A 20,952-nucleotide genomic window follows, 5' to 3' on the forward strand; every position below is an offset into this window, starting at 1 on the left:
GGCTCAAGAAACACAGTTAAGTTAGTTATGACAATGATTTGTTGGAGTTAAGGAATCTAGTCCCGAAGATCTTTTGCAATCCCGGGATTATCCAGAGGTAATTTTTGAATTTTGATTCAAATATATTAGCTGTTTTTTTTACTTCTACGTTACGTTTACGCTTAAACTTTATCTACTCTTCTGAAATTGCTGCGCATAAAATAAGTACTCCTAAATTTCAATACGCATTACACAGATGTAACTGAAATATGTGTCTATGTTTCACCTCTACACTAATTCTATGTTTTACCTCTACAAATGTGTTATGGACTTGCATTTACTATGGAAGCAGAAAGGAAGGCGGTCGGCATGATGTGGTGGTGCACAGTGGCTAGTCATTGTCGGCTGGGGCGGATCCTTGCCAACCTTACTGTTCCTGCGCCATAATCAGAAAAAAATGTCATATCATGCCTATCAAAACTAACAGCTGTCAAATTCAAAAAAACCGACAGAAGCGCAGAGACCGACTCAAAACGCTTATCAATACAAATTAAAACGACATCCGGTCGAACCGGATGCCACAGACAGACCGTTGACATATTCAAAAATTTAAATTCAAATTCAAAAAAGACTGACGCAAAAAAAAAACTACCGAACCGGAAATGACCGGTTACCACAAGTTAAAAATCAAAATCAAAATAAACTGCTGAAAAATTAAAAGAAAACAAAAAGGAAAATAAACGAAAAGGGCCGAATATATAGGGGGCGCCGCGGGTGTTGTTGCGACGCCCGGAGCTATGTCCCATCCATGGCCACCGACGCACCTAAAATTTCGGTGGCCCCTTACCTGTGTGCCCTAAGTGCCTTCTAAACAAGTAAGGAAGTCAGCATTCCCATATTGTCAACAAATTTATTCAATGCTCATTATTACTACTAACATAGATTTCTCTTTTGTTTTCTCTTACTTCTTGCTACAAGGGTTTTGGAACCTATTTAAGCTTATAAACAAATTTTTTTGAAAAAATTTTATAGCAATCAAAAAGGCTATATATGTACTAAAATAAAAATATACTATATATGTAATGAAAGAAAATATTTTTTTTTGTAGAACTTTGGTCAAATGCCCTTTTTTCTCCTTTTTTTTTTACAAATCTTTCTTAGGGCTGTACAGTTTGGATACAACTTCTGCTAATTGGGGCCCCCTTACAAAATTAATAGTTGTTGTATTAAAATTACTTTGAGTTTAACTAAACATCAATTCGGTATTACACATAGTATAATGACAGTAATATGTACTATGCGCTGAGAATTTAGTCATAAACGCAACTAGGACTAAACTTGGGGTAAATCCTACCCCTCAAAAAATATTGTTTCACAAGCTCAAGCAAAACGTAAGCTTTTAGCTTCATGGACAAATTACCGAAGTCATTCACCTGTTCAGGTAAAACATGAACCTTTTAAACTTATAGTACAATTACTGAAATCGTTTTACTTGTTCAAGTGAAACGTAAACTGTTTTTCAAGTAAGTGTTAGGGTTGGTATTGTTTGGGGTTTAGTTCGACTCAGTCACACAAAAAAAAATGTATACACCAAAAAGTTTTGTTTAGCTAACGCAAGCCAACCCGCATTACTTGTTATTTGCGTCTCTTAATATAGAGTTAATGCATTTTACTGATAATGCAACTGAGCTTGAATTACCAATAAAACTTTATTCCTTACCGAAACAATATCAACACTTTTGCTCACTCCAAAATCATATTCGCCACGATGGCATCAATAAAAAAAATGTATTAGTAAAATTTTACCACAACGCAAAGCAGATTTTAATGCCTGAAACACCTTTTTCTTTGTTTCACAGGCAGTATAAATTGCACACCCATGACCATTAAAATATGCTTTGTTTTTTTGTTGGTTAAAATTTTTTCTTGTAGAAAAAAGGCAATTTACTATGACTTAAACATTACATAGATATATACTCGAATATGGTTTTTTTTTTCTTTTAATTAGCTTTATACCCTTTTTTGCAACACTAAATAGTTACGTTAAATTGATCTTCGTGGTTTTTAGTTATAGGACATAAACTTTACATTACTATCAATCTTGAGTTGTTTTTATGCTTTTTTAATATTAGTGCCTTTAACTACAGGGAATTCATTTTTCCATTTTTCTACCAAATTGCAATCCTATTTACAGTGCAAAGGTATTTAGCACATTGGTCTTTGTGTTTTATATAAACAATTCACTTTTAATTTAGTTGTGGTTACATTAACATTATATAATGTTGCGGAGTCAAAAATATAATTTAAAGAAAAAGGTTAAGGCTACAAATACATAATTTTAGTTCAGTAGTGGAACGAACTCACCGCTTTAACCGCTGATGTTCGTTATCGCAATTGGAATGCCCGCAGGCCTATATTCGCTGTCCTGTGATTGTCATTGTAGCAGGTTTATTGTAGCCCAATCTGGTCGTAGTTGGTAAGGGTTGCGCTAGTAGTGTTAGTGCCGGTATGGACGCAGTTAATAAAGATGCGCTAGTAGTGTTATTGCCGGCATGAGCGCGGCTAGTAAGGATGCGGCTGGTATTATTGCCGGTATGAGCGCAGTTAATAAAGGTGCGCTAGTCTTGGGGTCGGTGGAACCGCCTGTTGTTGGTGTTAACCTTAATGGCCTCAAGCCTATGTACGTGGCCCCGCTACGTGCGTTGCAACTGGTGTGGCGGTACGTCTGATGGTTGTTGCGCTTATGAAGGAGTTGGGGGAGGTACTACTGATGGTGATGCCCGTGGTAATAGTAGGCACCGTTGGTGGTGGTTGGCGCGGTGGTCCGAGGTGAACAAAAGACCCAGGTGGCGATAAAGCTTCGTGCTGGCCTTTACGCCGGTGGTAGTGTCCTCCTAGGTTAAGATATATTACCACCCAATTCCCCTTTTTTCTTTATTTCTGCGCTGCATACAATTGCCACTTGAACATGCCTAATGGTTGATAGGTTAAAATGCAGATCTAATTCTGGCGTTGTTTCATTGATGGGAAAATGTTCACGTTGTAAGTCCCAATAATCATTTAAAAACACCATCGGTGAATACGTTTTACCACCATCATCTAATTTGGTGTCGATTTGGCAGGCAACTCGTTGATTTTTCTTGATTTAGTTTCTCTTACCAAATTTTTTCTTTTCTTATGTGTATACGGCGGAAACTCAATCTTCCAAAGGGCCGATTTTTTTCGTAGTGATGGCCGGTCTGTCTTTTTCTTGTTTTTTTTCGATATCTTTTTATCGCAACTTTCGCCACATCGCTAGGTGTGTTCGCGTGAACACGCTCCCTAGTGGATCGTAGCCGTAGACCGTAGCAGCAGACCGTAACAAATGGTGTGTGTCCACTAATATCGCAACCGGTTCAGCTATAGGTTATACACAGACATACAACAGAGGTTTGTAAATTAGCATTGCTTTGGCATCCCCCATAGTTAGTTTCCGCTAGATGGGTCTCCTAGGCATTATCTAAGCGAGGATAAGCGTTTTTTTACGCCCAAACGTAAACGTATACGCATGTAAAAACCATGGCTATTGTTAAAACGTATAACCATATGAGTAGTTCAACAAAAATATGTAATTCAAATCAATTAAATATCTTATTAACAAATAAAAAAATTGGGCCTTCTTCTCTACTACGAAACGAACGTTCGTTTCGCCTCAGAGACGAAGCGCTAGTGTGTTTGCACTATGTTAAACGATGGTAACATATCATTGATTTCGCCTTCCTGTTTGACACAAACTATGAAACGTAACTAAAGGCCGAACGATAAAGATAAAGAAAGATATTGCTAGACGAAATCGTATGGAAGCGACGAATCGATCGTCTGAGCTATCGTACGCAATACAGAATGTACAGAATGAAGCTTTTAAGGCTTGGTTTCCTCGAAAGCGGTGCCGCTATATAGCGGCCGTTACATAGCGGCAGAGTACGTTGTCAAAAATATTGCAATGTAAAAGTAATTATGTGGAAACTAAGAAGACGGTGAAGTTCACCGTATCGTCATATAGCGGCCGGGCATAACACAACCCTGCCGTCATGACGGTAGAGACTCCTTCATCACCGTTTTTTACCACCGCTATTGTCAAAGCGGGGAACATTTCGTCAAATATTTATAAAATAAACAACATTTTTGAAATTTAATTTTTTTGAACATGTTTATTTTTGTATGTGCAGTTAAAAAAATAAGTGGAAAAACTAAAAAAATGGAAAAAGTTTAATACAATTTTGTGGATCGTCTGCCGTAAGTGTTCGTAGTTTCCAACAAAGCGGTGCCGCTGAAAACGGTGAGTATACCAGCCGTTCTTTAGCGGTTGTAACATAGCGGTACCGCTTTTGGAGGAAACCAAGCCTTTAGTTTCGTTTTAAACAAAATTAAATAATTTGTTTTGTGTACTTTAACACAAACACGTTGCATATGAGTGCTGAGCCAATTTTAAACACTTCATTATTTTTAAAAATATCCTAATCTTATAAGACCATAATAGCCATCACCCCGTCGCAAAGATATTGAGACAGATAAATAGTTTTGCAAGTAAATGCAACACATCGATTTGAGCCAGATAAATCCAGATAGAAGTGTGTCTCAATCTGTGAGCCAGATAATGTCTTAATTTCTTATCTTTAGTTTGGCAACGCTGCCTTTTATAAAGATACTGTAACGAATTTAGCGAAACTCCGCTTATTCCAAACCTTCTGTTGAATAAATCACTCCAATATTCAGTGTTGCAATATGGCCTTTATTTACTCTACTTGGGAGTAGTACAATTATAATACAATATCACGTAGTTCCCAACAGCGTGTTTAAATCAAAATGACTGGCTGGTTACTCAACTTTTGTTGATTTTATACTCTCCGTTGCTCCATTCGCATATTTCTACTAAAGTCTAGACGTTTCGCCTTCTATAACTGCTGTATCTCCTACTTGGTAATAGAGCTACATATATGCGTGTGTATGTGTGAGTAACAACTTCGGTTGATGACTACATCTGTGAGTGACATATCTCTTCGTTGCCTTTTATATATGTGTGTGTAAATGATGATTGATGTGTTCATGTATATACGAGTGGCTGCTTCATGTATTTTTATTGTTGCGTGATTATTTATTTAGTATCAGCTTAGTGATGCTAATATTCGTCACAATACTTGCTCTTAAGTGTCATGTTAAGGCCTCCTGCGATTTCCAACGAGATTGACTGAATTTTGTATGTGTTAGTGCAGCCGGGAGGCTTCGTGACACACGTATTTGTTGTAGGCTACACGTTGATGAAAATCAAACATTTTCGATTTTTGCATTTGACGCTTGCTTGTTTGATAGTCGTGGGGTGTGATTGACAAAACAGCAGTGTTGCATTTAGTTTGTGTCGTCATTCAAAATGAACAAGTGCGCGGAAGAACAGCAATTCATATTAAAATTTATTGAAAATTATCAATGTTTACCAGCTTTATGGGATGTAAAGCTTTTATTATGATTTAATAAAATGTTTATTAATTTTTCTATTATTATACTCAGTTGAGCAGAGCTCACAGAGTATATTAACTTTGATTGCATAACGGTTGGTTGTACAGGTATAAAGGAATCGAGATAGATATAGACTTCCATATATCAAAATCATCAGTATCGAAAAAAAATTCGATTAAGCCATGTCCGTCCGTCCGTCCGTCCGTCTGTCCGTTAACACGATAACTTGAGTAAATTTTGAGGTTTCTTGATGAAATTTGGTATGTAGGTTCCTGGGCACTCATCTCAGATCGCTACACTTTTTCGATATCGAAAATTTCGAAAAATCGAAAAAGTGCGATAATTCATTACCACATACGCATTAAGCGATGAAACTTGGTAGGTGAGTTGAGCTTATGACGCAGAATAGAAAACTAGTAAAATTTTGGACAATGGGTGTGGCACCGCCCACTTTTAAATGAAGGTAATTTAGAAGTTTTGCAAGCTGTAATTTGGCAGTCGTTGAAGATATCATGATGAAATTTGGCAGGAACGTTACTCTTATTACTTTATGTCTGCTTAATAAAAATTAGCAAAATCGAAGAACGACCACGCCCACTTTTTAAAAAAAAATTTTTTTTAATTCAAATTTTAAAAGAAAAGTTAATATCTTTACAGCATATAAGTAAATTATGCCAACATTCAACTCCAGTAATAATTTTGTGCAACAAAATACAAAAATAAAAGAAAATTTCAAAATGGGCGTGGCTCCGCCCATTTTCATTTAATTTGTCTAGGATGCTTTTAATGCCATAAGTCGAACAAAAATTAACCAATCCTTGTGAAATTTGGTAGAGGCTTAGCTCCTAGGACGATAACTGTTTTCTGTGAAAAAGGGCGAAATCGGTTGAAGCCACGCCCAGTTTTTATACACAGTCGATCGTCTGTCCTTCCGCTCGGCCGTTAACACGATAACTTGAGCAAAAATCGATATATCTTTACTAAACTCAGTTCAAGTACTTATCTGAACTCACTTTGTATTGGTGTAAAAAATGGCCGAAATCCGACTATGACCACGCCCACTTTTTCGATATCGAAAATTACGAAAAATGAAAAAAATGCCATAGTTATATACCAAATACAAAAAAAGGAATGAAACATGGTAATTTTATTGGTCTATTGACGCAAAATATAACTTTAGAAAAAAACTTGGTAAAATGGGTGTGACACCTACCATATTAAGTAGAAGAAAATGAAAAAGTTTTGCAAGGCGAAATCAAAAGCCCTTGGGATCTTGGAAGGAATACTGTACGTGGTATTACATATATAAATAAATTAGCGGTACCCGACAGATGATGTTCTGGATCACCCTGGTCCACATTTTGGTAGATATCTCGAAAACGCCTTCACATATACAACTAAGGGCCACTCCCTTTTAAAACCCTCATAAATACCTTCAATTTGATACCCATATCGTACAAACACATTCTAGAGTCACCCCTGGTCCACGTTTATGGCGATATCTCGAAAAGGCATCCACATATAGAACTAAGGCCCACTCCTTTTTAAAATACTCATTAACACCTTTCATTTGATACCCATATCGTACAAACAAATTCTAGAGTCACCCCTGGTCCAGCTTCATGTCGATATCTCGAAAAGGCGTCCACCTATAGAACTAAGGCCCACGCCTTTTTAAAATACTCATTAACACTTTTCATTTGATACCCATATCGTGCAAAAACATTCTAGAGTCACCCCTGGCCCACCTTTATGGCGATATCTCGAAAAGGCATCCACCTATGGAACTAAGGCCTACGCCCTTTTAAAATACTCATTAACACCTTTCATTTGATACCCATATCGTACAAACAAATTCTAGAGTCACCCCTGGTCCACATTTAGGGCGATATCTCGAAAAGGCGTCTACCTATAGAACTAAGGCACACACATTTTTAAAATACTCTTTAACACCTTTCATTTGATACCCATATCGTACACAAAAATTCTAGAGTCACCCCTGGCCCACCTTTATGGCGATATCTCGAAAGGGCATCCACCTATAGATCTAAGGCCCATTCCCTTTTAAAATACTCATTAACACCTTTCATTTGATACCCATATCGTACAAACGAATTCTAAAGTCCCCCTGGTCTACCTTTATGGAGATATCTCGAAAAGGCGTCCACCTATAGAACTAAGACCCACGCCCTTTTAAAATACTCATTAACACCTTTCATTTGATACTCATATCGTACAAACAAATTCTAGAGTCACCCCTGGTCCATCTTTATGGCGATATCTCGAAAAGGCGTACATCTATAGAACTTAGGCCCACGCTCTTTTAAAATACTCATTAATACCTTTTATTTGATACCCATATCGTACAAAATAAATTCTAGAGTCACCCCTGGTCCATCTTTATGGCGATATCTCGAAAAGGCGTACATCTATAGAACTTAGGCCCACGCTCTTTTAAAATACTCATTAATACCTTTTATTTGATACCCATATCGTACAAAATAAATTCTAGAGTCACCCCTGGTCCATCTTTATGGCGATATCCCGAAAAGGCGTCCACCCATACAACAAAGGCCCACTCCCTTTTAAAACACTTATTACACTTTTCGTTTGACACCCATATTGTACAAACGCATTCTAGAGTCAACCCAGGTCCACTTTTATAACGATATTCCGAAATGCGTCCACCTATAGAACTTAGGCCCACTCCCTTTTAAAATACTCATTAGCACTTTTCATTTGATACCCATATTGTACAAACGCATTCTAGAGTCACCCCTGGTCCACGTTTATGGCGATATCACGAAAAGGCGTCCTCCCATAGAACAAAGGCCCACTCACTTTTAAAACACTTATTACACTTTTCGTTTGACACCCATATTGTACAAACGCATTCTAGAGTCAACCCAGGTCCACTTTTATAACGATATTCGGAAATGCGTCCACCTATAGAACTTAGGCCCACTCCCTTTTAAAATACTCATTAACACCTTTAATTTGATACCCATATAGTACAAACAAATTCTATAGTCACCCCTGGTCCACGTTTATGGCGATAACTCGAAAAGTCGTCCACATATAGAACTAAGGCCCACGCCCTCTTAAAATACTCATTAACACCTTTCATTTGATACTCATATCGTACAAACAAATTCTAGAGTCACCCCTGGTCCATCTTTATGGCGATATCTCGAAAAGGCGTACATCTATAGAACTTAGGCCCACGCTCTTTTAAAATACTCATTAATACCTTTTATTTGATACCCATATGGTACAAAATAAATTCTAGAGTCACCCCTGGTCCATCTTTATGGCGATATCTCGAAAAGACGTCCACCTATAGAACTTAGGCCTACTCCCTTTTAAAATTATCATTAACACATTTCATTTGATACCCATATCGTACAAACAAATTCTCGAGGCAGGCCTGGTCCACGTTTATGGCGATATCCCTAAATGGCGTCCATCTATAGATCTATGGCCCACTTCCTCTTAAAATACTCTTTAATACCTTCCATTTGATACACATGTCATACAAACACATTCCAGGGTTACCCTAGGTTCCTTTTACAACATGGTGATTTCCCTTACTTTGTCTCCACAGCTCTCAACTGAGTATGTAATGTTCGATTACACCCGAACTTAGCCTTCCTTACTTGTTTAATAAAAGTTCTGTAGCTCCAAGTGAAAAGAATTTATCATCCACAATGCCATCAACCATCAATCAACGTTTGCATTGAGAAACCGTAGCGTTCGGACGTGAATATGCCGTCATCGGATGACGATTTTTTTTACTTGCAACTACAGTAGTTTTATTAAATAAAAAGAAAAGGAAAAAGAGAGATAAAAAGAAATTGTGGATTAAAAGCTTGTACGCAAAACGCAATTGGTTTATACTGTTTTCACACAGAAACTTAATGATCGTAAATTTTTTGCTTTCACACAGAAGTGACTGCTCGATTAGTATGAAGGATCAAATGTCAAGCGAATAAAATGACAATGCTATATGACAGACAATCATGGCGGAACGATACAAGGTGGCAGCATGGTGACATACCTACATACATAAATAAGAATTCCATGTACTTTTTTTTTGTAAATTCGATGGACAAATGTCAAAATCGTACTGCGCCGGAAGTTGATGTATCAAATCAAATAAAAAAAAGGTTATAATCAGCTGTTCGATGCAGCCACCTGGGGGTTAATTCCGTAACTGTGAAAAACTGAAAAATGTACACTCATTGAAAACTCATTTGCACACACAACTTACACTCTAAATTTTCATGCGATTCTGTAAATTATTGTGTACATTGTTTTGCTGAATGAGCGCTGAATGTAGAAGTCTTATGTCAGTGAGAAAATATTCATCATGAAAACAAAAAAGTCATTCTGCAACAGTGCGTATGAGTTTTAAATGTCAGAATAGTGTACACTGGCTGCCAAAAAAACTCACGAAGTTTTTATCAGTGAGTTTTTTTGTTCACAGTTTTGCTCTACAGAATCAGAATTTCAAAGTTTACACAATTTCTTGTGTACACTTTGAAATTCACAGTTAGCGAATAGGCCCCCTGGTATCGTTCCGCCATGCAGACAATGACATTTACTTTGACAAATGACATTTTTAAGCACTGAACATATCAAAAACTAAGAAGCGGAACGCTGCCTACAGATTTGCATTGTGCTTTTGACTTCATTAGGCATTCGATTAGCTACGAATGATATAATTATAGATTCGAATTTTGTAGGGAAGATTGAGCTCAATAAGCGTCTTAATGTAGAAAACTGTCTTTATTATTCAATAAGCCGTCTGTGTGAAAACAGTATTACACATGTACATCTTTTAAACGAATTAAAAATGTCATGTTCATATGAACTGCTGTTCTTCCGCGCACTTGTTCATTTGGAATGACGACACAAACTAAATACAACACTGCTGTTTTGTCAATCACACCCCGCGACTATCAAATAAACAAGCGTCAAATGAAAAAATTAAAAATTTTTGATTTTCATCAACGTGTAGCCGACAACAAATACATGTGTTACGAATCCCCCGACTGCACTAAGCCACACAAAATTAAGTTAATCTCGTTGTAAATCGAAGGAGGCCTTTATGTAAAAACGCCTTCCTCAACATCTATCGAGACTCGATATCTTTTCGATTATTGTGTTTGCACTTTTCTTTTGGCAGATCCTCATTCGCATTGATACATTTTCTTGAGCGTCTCGTGTTTTGAAGGTGAATTTTTCCAACGTATATAAATCCAATAATACCTTTTTAATTGTAATAGAACTGAGCATAAAGTATCCAATAAAGGGTAAGTATAGTTTCATGACGAAATTTAATACGTAATTTATCGAACTTTTGCAAGAAAATGCATTTGAAAAATTTGCAAATTTCAGCGGCTGCACGCTGAACAAATGGCCAATTCAAGATGGCGGGCGTTTGTCGGCTCAATGGCATTGCAGCTGGAAGTAAAGATTTTTTATAATTTATAGATATTTTATATATAATTATTATTACAAGTAGTGTTTTAACAATTAAAGCAACATTTCAACGGGGAAATTGATTTTTTAAATTAAATACGTGGTATACTTAATTTTTTCCTTCACGTCATCGTTTCGCGTCGATGTCGGCGTTCTGCTGTGTGTAAAGTCGCATATTACCAAAGATTATCGATTTTCGTGGGGCGCCTCATGCAAAGTGGTAGATGATATACATACAAATAATTTAGCCCATAAGTCATAATTTAAGGTTTATACAATTGAAGGAAGCTAGATCAAACCGCATAGATTTTTATAATAGCGCACACCTCAGCACCGGTGGCTTTTCTCCAAACCGTGGGGAAAGTAGCTTACATACCCCCGCCTACTTCACATATGTTCACTTCATAAACCTCTTTTAAAAAATCTTCATTCTTCGATAAAATTCGATGCTGTATTGTAACTCATATATTGAAGCTTTTATGGGTTCTAATGATATTCTCAATATTTAAATAAAAGAAATATATTTGCAGTTCATTTGACGAAAAAATGGCCACTGACGCACAAGCTAATAACCAAAATTTGGTTCAGGACTATGGCGATGATAATAGCCAAGGATATGACAATGATCAACAAGGAGACTATGATAGCCAAGGTGGCGAAAATGGCGGTGGCAATGACCAAAGTCAAAACCAATCTGGTGGTGGCGGCTTAATGCCTGGTGGTCCAAGATATATACGTTTACGTGGTTTACCTTGGTCAGCAACACATCAGGAAATTTTAGATTTTTTAAAAAATGTCAATGTTGTTAATGGATCAAAAGGAATACATTTAGTAACAAGCCGTTGGGATGGCAAAAATACAGGTGAAGCATATGTTGAACTTCAAGGACAAGAGGATGTAGTTGAAGCAGAAAAATTGAACAAATGCAGTATGGGACATCGGTATATTGAAGGTGAAGACTGAATGATAAAAAAATGTGTTGGTATATTGATGTTTAATTATTTTTCACGCAGTTTTTGTTGCAACACCAAAGGAAGCCAGGGAAGCAATGCGTAAAACCGGTAGTCATGGCGGTTCGTATGTTGTCAAATTGCGTGGTTTGCCTTATTCAGTAACGGAACAACAAGTTGAGGAATTCTTTAGTGGTAAGCAAAATTTTTTGTGTTTTATTAATATTTTTTTGTTGGTAAGAATTGAGTCATATTTTTTCTTAACCAGTTGGAGTAGGTTATAGCTGGAGGGATTTATTGGATGCACATTGCCTTCCTTTTGTCAACTATTGAATGTAAATGATTTGGAAATTTTACTTGTTGGGATAAATTCAATGATTTGTTTTTTGTATTTGAAATCTCAACCAACATTTTAGCTATGTTCTTTGATTTCTATTCAACTATCATGCATTGAGTGACCGAAAAAGACTGCCTGTTTTAAAATTAAGTTGAAGATAATCTATATATTTAAACAATTATGATAGGAAAAAGGAATGTTTTAATTTAAATAATTCTTAGGGAAATAGCTGTTCATATAATATTGAAAACCCGATTACTACAACTGATTTTCAGTTCATCCCGTGGGTTTCTAGTTGCAAATATTAGGAAACAAATAGGACAAGGTTTTATTCAATAATAACAAAAAAACAGGACAGTTACTGAATCATAATTAGTGAGTTTTGTGATTATAATAATTTTCATAAGGCATGGTGCATTCGTACAGTTCGTTTTTCTTCTAATTAGCGATAAAAAAATAATTCTAGAGGGAACCGTTTACGTTATGAGAGTTGTTAGGGGAGCCTTTTTAGTATTTAGTAAAGCAAATACTTTTGGCGCCAAAATTTTCGGTATTGCCACAGCAGTAACTACTTTCATTTAAAATTTGGCTCGAAAATGTTTGTCTTGTCACCTTTAATCTACACATATTTGCTTATTATCTTATCTTATTTATCTTATAAATATATTGTATACATTTTTCACAGAAGTTAGATTGGCGTAGTACAATTAAAATCAAAATGGGCTGTCTCGTCTAAATACCCATCATATTTGTATTTTTATATGATTCTAAAAAGAGAAATGTTATTATGTTATACCGTTGGTATTGGAAAGGTAACTCAATCTTTCAGTTATTGGATTTAAAAGTTTTAATAAAATCCATATCCTATATTGGTTTTAATTCAAATATCAGTTCTATGACAGTTCCCTTTAACATGGCCTTTACTATGAGATAAGTTTGGTCTTTGACTTAGTTCGAAAAAGCTGACCGAACGAATTTTCATTTACTATTTTTACACTATTTCGAAAAAGGCAAACTTACGTTAAATTTTTCACACCGTCGAAAATAAAGTTCTATGCGCCACAAAAAATTCCGATAGCGCCGCAGAGCTCAATACCGTGTCGACATTTGTTTTTGATGTTCGATAAGCAGCAAAGATCGAACATCGAATGTAACTCATAATAAGGGCCTATCGTTTCTTTAGAAGTTTTCGTTATTAAGGATCGTATCAAAAATGTTGGAACAAACATTCCCTCCACCACAGCTAGTACAAAAAAAAAAAAAAGATGCCTCCACTACTCTACTCTTTCTAAATAGCATTTTCTTACAAAACAGCAACAATTTAGAAACTGCTTTAAAATATCTGCAGTTTTCATAAACAATTTTTATAAAGTTTCTATTAGCAAAAGAAAAATTCAAGGTACAAAAATGTACATTGAATCGACCTTTAAGAATTCTTAATATTTGGTTGTTATTGTCATGGGCAGGGTTGGAAATCAAACCGGATCGGGAGGGATTACTTTTTGTTATGGACAAAAGGGGTCGTGCTACTGGGGAAGCTTTCGTTCAGTTCGAAAGCGAGGAAGACACTGAACAAGCCTTGGGACGTAATCGGGAAAAGATTGGGCACAGGTGGGTTGTTATAATTAATTTCTATATTGTCTCTTTAAATAATATACAAAAAAAAAAAAAATATTACACATTTCTTTATTATATTTCATAAAAAAAAATATAAAGAACACATTCTATATTTTTGCTTATAGGATTTCAACGAAAAAAAAAACGGGAAAAATTCAGCATAAAAGAATTTTTTATTTAAAAAAGAAACTAGGCACTGTAATAAAGCGTTTGAAAAATGTTTTCCTTCATTGTGGACACAATGTTAAGTTAATTTTCTCGAACAAAACGCAATTTTACGCTTTTTATACAGTTTTTCTTTTCTAAGTGTGTTTGGGTTGAACATTCCTATTTTTATTTCTTAAATATTTTATTAAATTTTTTTATTTTAATTATATATAACAAATATTTTTGAAAATCTAATTTTACATATATCACAAAAAAAAAAAAAAAAATTTGTTTGTTGAACTCAAAAACGAGATCAACCAATTACATTTTTCTTTGATATCTCGAAGGTTTATTGGTTTTTTATATTATTTATTTTTTTATTTATATATCAGTAACCTAAACATTTTTTAAATCCTTTTAAGTTACAGTCAAAAAAAAAAAAAAAACAACATGAAATTAGAAAAAAACAATTTTCGTTGAAGTTAAAAACGAGACCGAAAGTATTATTTTTATTTATTTAATTTTTTTTGTATTTAAAAAAATATTTATTTTTATGTTAAATTTAAAAAAAATATATATTTATTTTATATATGTTCTATTTTTTTTGTATACATATTAACTAATAATTTTTGAAGTCTACAGATATCAAAAGAAATATTTACAACAACCAACATAAACGAATAGAAAAATTTTAATTTTTTTGATATTTCGATGCTTAAGCATTTTTTGAGCAAAAAAAATCTGATTTAATTTTCTTATTTTATTTGTATTTAAACAAATTTGATTTTTTTTATATTTTGTTTATTTATATAACCTAAACATTTTTTAAAGTAAATTTTACAGATATCAAAAAAAAAAAAAAATGAGATCAAACAAGTTGTGCTTTTTTTTTGATATTTCGAAGCTTGAGCATTTTTTACCTACTTATATGCTTTTAGATTTGACTTTTATTTATTTTTAGTTTTTAAATTTTAAATACTTTGTTTAATTTTTTTCCAAATTTTTTAGCTTCAATTTATTTTTAATTATATCAAATTTGTATATTTTTTCTTAAATATTCAAAATCTTCATTTGATTACAAATTTTGCAAAATTCTCAAAATATTTGTGTTATTAATTTAAATTTAAAATTGTAAATTAAAAAGCACAATTTCCGAAAAAATTTGAACTGTGAATTTCGGATCTCCTATGCTGTTGTTTACCTATTTGGGACTTAAAAATTAAAATTTAAATAAAAAAAAAATTTAATTATAAATCTATAGGTGGTTGACAGCTTTCGAATCGAGTTACATACTAAGGTCCTTTCTTGCAATTTTACACATTCAAAATTACTTTTTTTTTTTGACTAATTTGAAATTTTCCGTCTTACTCTGCAAACTATTTTTTAACGCTAGTTACAGTGTCGCATATACATCAACAACTAAATTTAGATTCAACGCAGCAAATAATATCTAATCACGTCCTTTCAAGTTTTACTAAATCATCTAAATATCTTAACAAGTTTGGGCTACGGTTGTGGGTGGGGTCTTGGTTGGGTACTAAACCACATAGATACGCACGCACACAAAAACGAGCCACAAAATATAGTCAAGTTGATGTTTACACGTTTTAAACTTAATTAATAAAAACAACTTATATATTCGTAACATAGTGGAAATAACTGAAATTTTTAAAAGTGAAAAAAAAAAAACATTTGCCATTAATAAAAAAAAATTAAGAAAACCGGATATTAATAAATAAATAAATTTGAAATAAATAATCGTGTCGTTTCTTAACTACTTCAAGTTGTTATCTTTATCACTTGTTTTATACGCTAATTCTTCCACGTTAGGTACATTGAGATTTTCCGTAGCTCACTTGCTGAGCTGAGGCGTTCCACTGGTCGGGGTAATGGACGTGCTGGTCCATATGATTTGAAAGATCGTGGCGGTAATCGCGGCAATGATTATGGTGGTGGAATGCGCGGTGGTGGTAAGAAGCTCAGTTCTTGTCGATATCTAATTTTGATTGTGATCACTTTCTGCACACAGACTGGGGTGGTAATAACGGTCCGTTCGGCATGGGCGCCAATAACTCGCTTGGTTTTAACAATTTACCCAATTTCACGAATTCGGGTAACTTTGGCAACAACTTTGGACCGAATGGCAATGGTGGCGGTTTCGGCGGTGGTGGTAGTGGTTTTGGCAACAATGGTAACTTCGGCAACGATGATGATAGTTTCAGCAACAGGGGTGGCAATTTTGGCAATGATTTTGGTGATTTCGGTAATTTTGGTAATAACCGAAGCTTTAGTAATGGTGGCAATTTCGGCAATGATCGTGGTGGCGGTAATAATGGCCCAAACAATGGCGGCGGCAACTTTGGAAATTTCGGCAATTTTGGCAACTTCGGTAACAACGGTGGCGGCGGTGGTAATATGGGCAGTGGTAGCGGTGGTAATTTTGGGCCCATCGGTGGTGGCCGCAATGACAATGAATATTTCACCGTACATATGCGTGGCCTCCCATATTCGTCATTCGAAAGCGATATATACAAGGTGTGCATACAATAACAATAACTATTATATTTGATTATGGTGCATTGAAATAACTTAATCTTTTTTTCTCAGTTTTTCCATCCAATACGCCCAGTAAATGTATGTGTTAACTACAACAATAAGGGTTTACACAGTGGCACCGCCGATGTCTACTTTGATAATTATGAAGATACACAATTGGCTATGAAGCGCCATCGAGAACAAATTGGTTCACGCTATATTGAACTATTCTTTGATGGTAAAACCAAAGTCGGTGGCGGTGGTGGTGGCGGCAACAATAATTATTCCCGTCGAATCTAAATAGATAGCGAGCATTGACTTCTTTACATTTATTGAAATGTAGAATAGCATTCAGCAAGTGAGAGAAAAATGATGCATTCAATAAATATAATTATAAAAAATAAAATACAAATATTTAATTTTAATTATGCCTTAATTTCTCTGTGTCCAATGTAGTAACAAAAGATAATAACCAACGATCCATCTATATCATCTTTTCATTATGCAACATTATTCTTTTTAATTCTATAAGTCAATACTCATACGTAGTAAACCAAAACTTTCATATCACATATAAAATAGTTTCTGACTTGGAAAGCAAAATAAAATTATATCTGACATTGCTGCATCATACATTTCACACTTAAGACTTATGAGCGTATAACATATATTTTTTTACGTCTTGGATTATTTTATATTAAGTTGATCAACATTAATAGTTTTAACTTAAAATAAATTCTCAAATAAGTACAACTGGCGTCCTAAAAAAGTCATATTTAACGAAACAAAAAAATAAATTTACTTGAGAATAACAGCAAGCAAATCAATTTATTTACTAGTAATTTGTGTCTCGAAAGTTGTGACAAAAAATGTATACTGACCACCTTATTCATAAAAAATAAAACAGGTTTATAAAGCCCTGCCAATTGAAAGTTTATTAGGAAATTTCGTTTTAAAATGTTTTATAAATCTTGTATTTGTTTTTTGATAAATAAGTGGGTTAATATATACGTGTTCGTATGAAAAATTGTATAACTAAATATATCCTCATATACGCTTATTTAAAGAAAACGTAAGCACACTCACAAAGCGAATAAAAGCTCGTTTGATTTTATTGATAAAAGATATGTAAACCCTATTTTACTGCTGTTAAAATAAAATTCATTTTAACTCTTTGGAAGACGAGAATAATATATTGTTTGTATTTTGATTTATTTGGGACACTGTTGTTTTTGTTGTTGCAGCGCTAAAAGCACTCCCTGAAAGTTTTGGGGAGTGTTATCGATGTTGATGATCCTTTGCCGAATATAGATTCGGTAGGTTCAGGTAACAATCACCATTAAGGCACAAGCCCGTCTATCTCGAGAACCATTTAGTATAAACAAATAGAATCTTCTAGGCCATTCCGCCCCCACTTACATTGTGAACTTGTGTTTGCCAGAGCCTCGGCTGCTAAAGAAAACGATTCGCCACGGGTAGGTGGGGTCGACCATTGGACTGGAGAAGTTATAAATTGCACAACACAGACTTGAACCATACCCGTTTGGGGGTATTTGGGGCACTTGCTGAAGAAAAGCGGAAAAAATATTACATACGATTACAAGAGCATGTGTTATGACCTTTTCTTATCGAAGTTGTCTGAGATATTTCATAGTACAGTGCCTCGTTTTAGGCCTAGGTTGCATAAATTACATTGGTATAACATAACGCTTAAGAGGTTGAAAAACAAGCGTAACAAATTCAATAAATTATATAAGGTAAATAGGGAAAACATTTCTCTTAGGGAACAGTACATTAATAGTGTGTGGCAGTTTAATGTTCTCGATAAACTTCTTTATAATCGTTACATGCGTAGGCTCGAAGATGAGCTTAAAGAAAATCCAATAGCCTTTTGGAACTTTATCCGCTCCAAACGTGGTTCAACGAATATTCCGATCTGTATGACCTTTAATGGGGTAAGCTCCCAGTCGCTAACTGAAACAGTTGAGCTTTTTGCGGAATTCTTTAAATCTAACTTTGATGATGCCGATGCAGGTTTGGCTGGCTCTCATTCGCGCTCGGGACTTTGTGATCAGATTGATTTTGGCTCCCTCATTTTCTCAGAGGATGATGCTCGCAATGCTATGCTTTCCCTTAAACCCTCGCTAAGTTGTGACACTGATGGCCTTTGCGCCTTTGTACTGAAGCACTGTAGTTTAACTCTCTGTACTCCCATTTGCCATATCTTCAATTTATCTCTGTCCTCTGGAACTTTTATCGATAGATGGAAAAGGAGCTCAATTTGTCCTATTTTTAAATCTGGTAATAAAAATGACATCTCTAACTATAGGCCGATTGCCAAACTCACAGTATGCTCAAAGCTTTTCGAAAAAATCATAAAGGAGAAGTTGTCTTTTATCATTAAAAGGGTGATTGACCCGCGTCAACATGGGTTTGTTGCTGGTCGCTCTACTGTCACTAATCTAGGGTCGTTTTCTGATTTCTGTATCTCTGCATTTAAGGATGGCTGCCAGGTTGATACCATATATACCGACTTCTCAAAGGCTTTTGATAAAGTTTCAATCAAATCTTACTATCTAAACTTGAGTATATTGGATTTCACTCTGTATTCTTCTCTTGGTTAAAATCGTATCTATCGAACCGGTCTCTATGTGTTGAAATCGAGGGCTGCAAGTCCCCACCTTTTTATGCAACGTCTGGAGTTCCTCAGGGTAGCATTCTCGGGCCTTTGTTGTTTGTGCTTTTTATAAATGATATTGGTTCCTGTTTATTTTCGCCCTCTTTCCTTCTATATGCAGATGATTTAAAGTTATTTCATAGAGTTAATGGCGAGTCGGATTCCCTACTCCTACAAAATGACCTAAATAATCTTATTGAATGGTGTAATGCCAATAATCTCTTCCTCAATGTGAATAAATGTTTCCACATGTCTTTTACTAAATCATCTAACTTATATTCCACCCTCTACGATATAGCAGGTGCTCGACTGGTTTCGGTTAATGAATTTATTGACTTAGGTGTTGTTTTTGATTCCTCTTTCTCTTTTGTCAATCATATCTCTTATATGCTTCCCAAGGCTTACAGAAACCTTGCCTTTCTTCGTAGATATGCAAAAGACTTTAAGGATCCTTATACAAGGAAGGCTCTTTATACCTCTCTCGTTCGTTCAAAACTAGAATACGCCTCAATTATTTGGAATCCTATCTATAGCTGCTATGCTGCCAGAATTGAAAGGGTTCAAAGAAAATTTACTCGTTTTTGTCTATTTTCAGTCAACTTTGACGACCCAATTCCATCCTATCACTCGCGCTGCTTACTCATAAATCTCCAACCTCTCGAATCCAAAAGGATAGAACATCTGGTAATGTTCGTCTATGATCTAATAGTTGGCTCTCTTGATTGCCCAGTTCTCTTAGCGAAGGTGTTGTTGTTGTTGTTGTTGTAGCAATGCTCGCCCCACCTAATAGCCGCGACCGATCACAAATTGTCATCAATATCCTCTAACGGGAGTCCAAGGAAACTTGCCGTTTCAACAGGGGTGGACCATAAGGAAAGGGGTGTTAGAGGCGTTGGTTCCACATTACAATTAAAGAGATGGTTGGTGTCATGTGGGGACACATTGCAAGCAGGGCATACATTTTGTATGTCGGGGTTGATTCTGGATAGGTAAGAGTTTAACCTGTTACAGTATCCAGAACGAAGTTGAGCAAGAGTGACACGCGTTTCCCTGGGGAGTATGCGTTCCTCTTCTGCGAGTTCTGGATATTTTTCTTCAAGTACTGGATTCACCGGGCAATTCCCGACATAAAGGTCCGACGCCTGTCTATGGAGTTCACCAAGGACCTGCTTGTGTTTTTCCGCTTCATACGGCTGGGTTCTCAGGTGCCGTATTTCCTCAAAATGCTTACGGAGATGACTCCTTAGGCCCCTAGGCGGTGCTGGTTCGTCAATCAGATGTCTGTTGGGATGCCCAGGTTTCTGGGTATTCAACAGAAACTGTTTGGTCAGCATCTCATTTCTCTCCCTGATGGGGAGTATTCTCGCCTCATTATGCAGATGGTGTTCTGGGGACATAAGAAGACAGCCCGTGGCGATTCTGAGAGCAGTATTTTGGCAGGCCTGTAGTTTCTTCCAGTGGGTGGTTTTTAGGCTTGGCGACCATATGGGTGACGCGTAGCACGTAATCGGCTGGCTAATTGCTTTGTATGTGGTCAAGAGCGTTTCTTTATCTTTTCCCCAGGTACTGCCAGCAAGGGATTTGATTTTATTACGGATCTGAATTCTTGGAACAATTGCGGTTGCGTGCGCACCAAAATGTAGATCCTGATCAAACGTCACACCCAAGATTTTGGGGTGTAGGACAGTCGGTAGCGTAGTGCCATCGACGTGGATGTTCAATATGGTCGACAT

General features: G+C 35.6%; 1 protein-coding gene across 2 annotated transcripts; it reads left to right on the top strand.

Annotated features, from left to right (window-relative positions):
• The first annotated feature begins 10,648 nt into the window (after positions 1-10,648).
• On the top strand, positions 10,649-17,569 carry glo (glorund). Of its 2 annotated transcripts, none has more exons than XM_067759048.1 (7): positions 10,649-10,787; positions 11,487-11,908; positions 11,970-12,101; positions 13,710-13,854; positions 15,838-15,977; positions 16,037-16,542; positions 16,615-17,569. In XM_067759048.1, exons 2-7 carry the CDS (start codon positions 11,503-11,505, stop codon positions 16,840-16,842), a joined length of 1,557 nt encoding a protein of 518 aa, XP_067615149.1. In that variant the 5' UTR covers positions 10,649-10,787; positions 11,487-11,502; the 3' UTR covers positions 16,843-17,569. The 2 variants fall into 2 exon arrangements, with proteins under 2 accessions (XP_067615149.1, XP_067615150.1); XM_067759049.1 differs by having other exon boundaries at positions 10,664-10,787; positions 11,473-11,908.
• Positions 17,570-20,952: the final 3,383 nt, after the last annotated feature.

The sequence above is a fragment of the Eurosta solidaginis genome, chromosome 1 (genome assembly GCF_040869045.1).
Source record: "Eurosta solidaginis isolate ZX-2024a chromosome 1, ASM4086904v1, whole genome shotgun sequence".
In the NCBI taxonomy this organism is placed as follows: domain Eukaryota; kingdom Metazoa; phylum Arthropoda; class Insecta; order Diptera; family Tephritidae; genus Eurosta; species Eurosta solidaginis.